The sequence below is a fragment of the Trachymyrmex septentrionalis genome, unplaced genomic scaffold, assembly GCF_001594115.1.
Source record: "Trachymyrmex septentrionalis isolate Tsep2-gDNA-1 unplaced genomic scaffold, Tsep1.0 scaffold51, whole genome shotgun sequence".
Lineage (NCBI taxonomy): Eukaryota > Metazoa > Arthropoda > Insecta > Hymenoptera > Formicidae > Trachymyrmex > Trachymyrmex septentrionalis.
This window is the reverse complement of record NW_017305683.1, coordinates 1,096,860-1,102,617: the sequence shown is the minus strand read 5'-3', so window position 1 is coordinate 1,102,617 and position 5,758 is coordinate 1,096,860. Positions and strand designations below refer to the sequence as shown.

Genomic DNA, 5,758 nt, shown 5'->3' with positions numbered 1-5,758 from the left:
AAAAATTAATTTCTATTTAGCTAAATTTTTAGATATTTCAGCAAAATTCTTTCCGTGTAATAATATTGTACGGCAACTTTTGTTTTTTACATGCAAAGTTGAAAATATTGTCAATCTTGTAATGAAATACGGTAATAAAAAAACACAAAGCAGTGCTAAAAATATCCGAAATAACATCGAAGTAATTTCAAGTTCCAGTGAGAAATCACCTGATTGTGATATTCGATTCCCATGCTCAAAGTATTGATGAGGATCGCCAATAGAATACCCTGTTGAAAGTATTTGTGTTCGACCAGCTTCTTGATCCACCGTCTTATACAGCGTAATGTACAGATACAGCAGGTACCGGCGCGTCTTAGAAGCTGTCTAGGCCGCGAGGACTTTTGCCACTTCTCGCCGTCTTCCGGCCACTGTTCACCTGCCTGCAGCTCGCAGCAACAGGAACAATTGTCAACGTCGGACGTTAACCACTGCGTGCGATCTTCCAATGTGATGTGACGATCTGTTATACCTATGGAACACATTAACTCATCTTTATATTTTTTTTCGACTCGATTAAGTGCGAATTCTATTAGTTGTTTGTAAATATTTTTCAAATTTAAATGGAATGGAGAAATTTAAATGTTCAAAAGCATTGAAATTAATTTTTTATCAAAATTTAGAATGTCCCTTAAAAATGTAATGATTTCATTAACAAATTTTATTTATTTGGTAGCTTTTATTTTAATATTTTTGAAAGTTCGGACATAATGACGAGTTATAAGTTGTTTAAAACATTTTTAGATAAGAATCCGTATAATAATAAATATAATAACTCATGTACTTCAATTTTACGACAAATCGTGTCTGTCGTACGTCACATTGACTTGCCTTTCGTGAGAGAATTTAAAAACGAATCGAGCGCTAGTTGGCCGGTTGGCAGAGCAGCACTGAGAGCACCACTGAGAGCCAACAATTCCTGACACGTCATAGCCTCGTTGCCACCCAGTTCGGCTTGCATCTAGCGACAGTATGCCATATTTAAGAGAGGAAAGGACCTTCACAATTTACGGAGCCATGGCAATTGAAAATTACCTGCGCGTGGTCCGGCAGTGGACTGGACCAAACGTTACCATCCCCCGTCTGTGTCATCTTCTCGCTCGAGCAGACGTTACGCTCGCCCGGTGTCACCGTCAATCCCGGCTGCAACGCATTCCCGACATTATTGCTGCCATGGAGCAATACCACGTCGCTAAACATTACGCTGCTTCTTCTCCGATAATGCGTACATGGTGGACTCAACAACGTGCTGTTCGTCTAGAAGGCGATAATCAAGCATACGTTACACACTACGGCAGGCGCGCTCTCTCATAACCGTTCTCGGCCCAAACTTGTAGCATTAAGGGAAGAAACTTTATGCAATTTATCTTGCCGTACCTAAAGCTCAAAATCTCTTTGTTGTGCAAACGTTCTCTCTATTATCGTCGAGAAATCCAACGAAACATGATGAAACGCTAATGTTGTAACTTCTACATGGAAAGCATGTATAATCACTATGAGTACACTACTATCGATGTAAAGCAGAAGATAAATGTCAGCGAAGAGAATAGCTTAACGGAAAGAGCGCTAAACGAATCATTCAAAGACGTTCTTGCTTACAATTGCTTGCTTACTAAGATCAAAGTGTAATGTTTCTAGAGAGCAAAAAGTTCAAGCGGCATAAATGAAACTACCGGAGAAACAAAATAACGTTATGAATTTCCAATTCAATAATAAAATTATGACTTCTATATTCGTTTCGTTATTCATCTTATTTTATTTTAATTAATTAATTAATTATTTAAACATTATATATTATTGGAAAATCATTTTCCGATATTTCATTTGCCGAACTTCAATTGCGCCGCTCCTATATTTAACGAAAAATTTCGTGTCGCGTTCTCGCATGCAAATCTACAATATCTGTACTTGCCTCAGCCACGTTTCCCACGACAGCGTTGTCGCTTCCATTACAGGACACGGACGAGGTGCGGTGAATGCTTAATCTGTGACATACATTCGCGGAAGCCTCGGCCTCGGAAAGCTCAGGGCTAGCTCGAGGCGCGGTGCCCAGATTTCCACTACCACCGACGCTATTGCCGATAGTCGGGACTGTGGGGGCGGCAATTGCCATCGCCGATTGTGTCGGAGATGTGATTGTGGCGAAATCAGCGACAGATCCACCGTTCCCATTGGTAGCCTGTTGCTGCTGCTGTTGCTGTTGCTCTGCATATTCTAGCGCGGCGAGAAGCCGCGGACACCTCCCGTGATGTAGTCTTCTATCTAAATATTGGAATGCATTTTTTATAATAACAGTAACGTCAAACTTTTTAAAAATACTTTTAAAAATAGTGTTTAATAGGAATTTTTAATAAAATTTATGAATTACAATGTACATTCCTGTAAATTCCAGATAAGTATTAAAGAAGAAAAATGTTTATTCGCAATGAATTTATTTACAGTTTTTCAGCATATTAACATCTTTTTAATAGAATGCCTGATTGAGCATCAAATTGTTTGTCAATTTAATTCATGATATTATTTCAGTTTGCGTTTATAAAACTGGAAAATTAATTCAGCAGTTCGAATGACTACAAATATGGTGTATGTGCAAGTACATATGTAATATATGTAGTAATTCAGATTGAATTATTTAAGCGTTAAAGACCTAGCTTTGGTCGCGTTACGGCCATTACTTCTATTTCATATAATTGAAAAATATTTATAGAAAGATTATATTAGAAAGATTATAGATTAAAACAGTTAAAAGTTATAGATTTATTAAAATAATATAAAAAATCTTGCTATAGAGAAGAATTTTAGATTTTAATATTAATTATTACGTTTAATATTGATTATTATATAAAGCAATTTTAAAATTTAATAATCGTTAAAAATAATATTTAATAAAATTTGCATTTTTTAATTACAATTTAAATTGTAGGTAAGTATATTAAAGAATAAAAATATTTATATTAAGAATTAAAAAAGATTTATTAAAATAAGTTTAATATAGTTTAATGCTAGTATAGTGCAATATAAAAAAGCGGCAATTTTGAGGGTTTGAATCGAGGTTAATATTAGCGTCGTAGAAATTTTAAGACTTCCATTTCCATCGTATTTAATAATAACCACTGGTGATATCCCGGTAAAACTGCCGAAGGTATCAATTTAGTAATTTCCTATTTTTGTTTTTAATTAGTAAAGAATTATTTTGATATTATTTGTATCTATTTATATTTATATTCATACTTTTTCAATATTTTGTACTATATCTTATACAAAAAAATTGAAACGATTAGCGGAGCTAAACTGGTATGATCGACGATTCCAGAGTTAATTTCTTTCGTTTTCAATATTAATTATTCGATTTTTTTAACTTCACGTTATTTACCGCCCGGTATGCGATTTGGCCCGACAGCAGTGGCGTTCGAACGAGACACTTGACTCTGCTGCTCTTTGAGTAAATTCTGCTCCCGCTTCTGCTGCCTCCTGTACAGCCACAGGCGATATCTCTTCATCAGTCTTCGTTTACCTCGTCGCCAGAGATGGGCGATGTATCTGGAAAGTGATATCAAATTGTCATCTAACATAAAACATGGGCGCTGGCGAATCTTCCGCGGAGTGAACGACAAGGAATGATCCTGCTCGCGCTAATAGCGTCCTCGGGGGCCGTGCAACAATGGCGAGTACCCACTTGACGATTTCGGCGTAACAAGTAGTAGGCTCCGAGGTATTCGTGGACGAGGCGAGCGTCGAGGTCGAATGGTAACGCGCTCGCTCCAGTCGCATTCTCTCCATTTCTCGCTTCTTCGTTTCCGAAAATTGCGTCGCGATTACGACCAAGCAGAGGTTGATCATGAAGAACGAACCGATCTGCAAACGCAGGTCCTCTTTAATCCATGCTTCTCTCTTCAATTCTCTCATAATACATCCCGCGTTTGTTTTATATTTATATTGTAATTATTATCGCTATTTTCTCATGGATTATATTACAATTTTATTCTACCAGTTGATCGTTAAAGTCGTGACTTTAATGATAATAATGAACTATTATTATTATTTAAATTATTTCCAGCACATGTTAGATTTATATACGTTTCTTAAACGTTTATAGAACATTAGATACGTTTAGGAAACGTATATCAATCAATGGGTGCTGGTATGGGATAGAAATGATTTGTCTTGAAGAGGCTGAGGTATTAAAACGTTACAGCTGAATTTTTATTAAAAATGAGCGAAGTAAGACCGTGGAAAATATGAATGTGAAAATTAGATAACGTCTATTTATGTTTTACATATTGCGCTTTCCGTGCAATTGGGATAGGAAATGAAACACTTACGACTATCAGGAGAACGAAATATATCCAGTCCCAGAAGGAGTGGGCGTCTTGCACGTAATACATTATGTCCGTCCATCCTTCCAGGCTAATAACCTACAAATCGACATGATTGCGCTACTTAGCTTTACGGCGAAATAGCGACGAATGACTAACTTAGTCTAGCGATCAATTAATGTAAATTATGACGTAAAAATATCAAAACGTTACGACTAAATTTTCGTTAAAAATGAGGGAAAGCTTATGTCAGAAGAATTATGCTACAAACGTTAAAATACGTAGCAAATGAAGTTACGTACTCATATATTTTTGTCATATAAAAATGCAAAAATCTTCCAGCTAACACATTATTCATTTGCAATAGCATCTTATCGAAAACCAATTTGTCCGCAATATCGTCAATAACGTAGTTTTTCTCTTGGCACTATCGCAGACTAATGTGCGCGATCCGCGTTTCCATCGACTTTCGGGCGCCGTAAAAGTATTTTACATACTTATAAATGAGAGAAATATTCCGTGCCACATATACATGGTTCAAGTAACATGTACACATGCATACGTAAATTATTCTGAACAAATGTAGGACGAGTAACTAAAGCGCTCACAAGAAATATCGCAACCCAGGCGAGACCGATGTTATCGAATGAAATTGTTCCTTGGAATGGATTGTTGCCCTGGCCTTTGCATTCGGTGTAGTAGTAGTTCCAATTAACGCAGGTATCATTGTTGATGAACGTGACGTTACTGTTTGGCACAGCGGTACTGTTGCACACCAAGTTGCCTAAATGTGAAAAATGCCGTTGCTTTTGATTATGATGATGAAGCAATCAATTACCCGAATGTGTACAACGCCAATGGGTATAACGTGATAGATTTATATTGAATAGTCCGAAATAAAGAAAATTTGACTTTAATATTTGTTACAATATTTCTCATCAAGATTTAAAGATATTTATTAAATGTTTTTGAATTTTAGATTTCTGTTCAGCATCCTCTGTATAAAGCAGTTCTAATTTAATTCTACGCGCGTGATTGTTAGAGATTTAAATTTAGTGGAATTACGCATGTATAATATTTTATTAAATTGTATTTTGCAAATTCATTTGAAATTTATTGATGGAGGACGTACTCACCAAATTTAAGAGGCGGCAGATTACTGCAGGAGTGCATCCCGCTGTCGTCGGGACGCGAACAAATGTAATCTTGACCCTGATACTCGAAATACTTCTCCAGATCGCTGGAAAATCAACAGAGCGACGATTAAAAATTTATGCACACCGATTCTCACGTAGAATCTTAAATTTAAAGACTTGCGTACATATGCCTTATTATGCACGGATGCACTCTTCGCATGCTTCGCTTATGCGTACATTGTAAGTAGGTATGCAGAGCGTGTTATA

General features: G+C 36.4%; 1 protein-coding gene across 1 annotated transcript in view; it reads right to left on the bottom strand.

The window, feature by feature from the left end:
* The window catches only part of LOC108751757 (voltage-dependent T-type calcium channel subunit alpha-1G), a 35,106-nt gene that overhangs the window by 21,966 nt on the left and 7,382 nt on the right, over positions 1–5,758 (bottom strand). The window contains exons 3-11 of the mRNA XM_018492151.1: positions 5,492–5,595; positions 4,964–5,139; positions 4,362–4,454; positions 3,716–3,894; positions 3,413–3,579; positions 1,952–2,301; positions 1,075–1,296; positions 868–1,000; positions 210–517 (exon numbers count right to left, since the gene is read on the bottom strand). Coding sequence (XP_018347653.1) covers positions 210–517; positions 868–1,000; positions 1,075–1,296; positions 1,952–2,301; positions 3,413–3,579; positions 3,716–3,894; positions 4,362–4,454; positions 4,964–5,139; positions 5,492–5,595 — 1,732 coding nt within the window. The remainder of the gene's footprint in view (positions 1–209; positions 518–867; positions 1,001–1,074; positions 1,297–1,951; positions 2,302–3,412; positions 3,580–3,715; positions 3,895–4,361; positions 4,455–4,963; positions 5,140–5,491; positions 5,596–5,758) is intronic.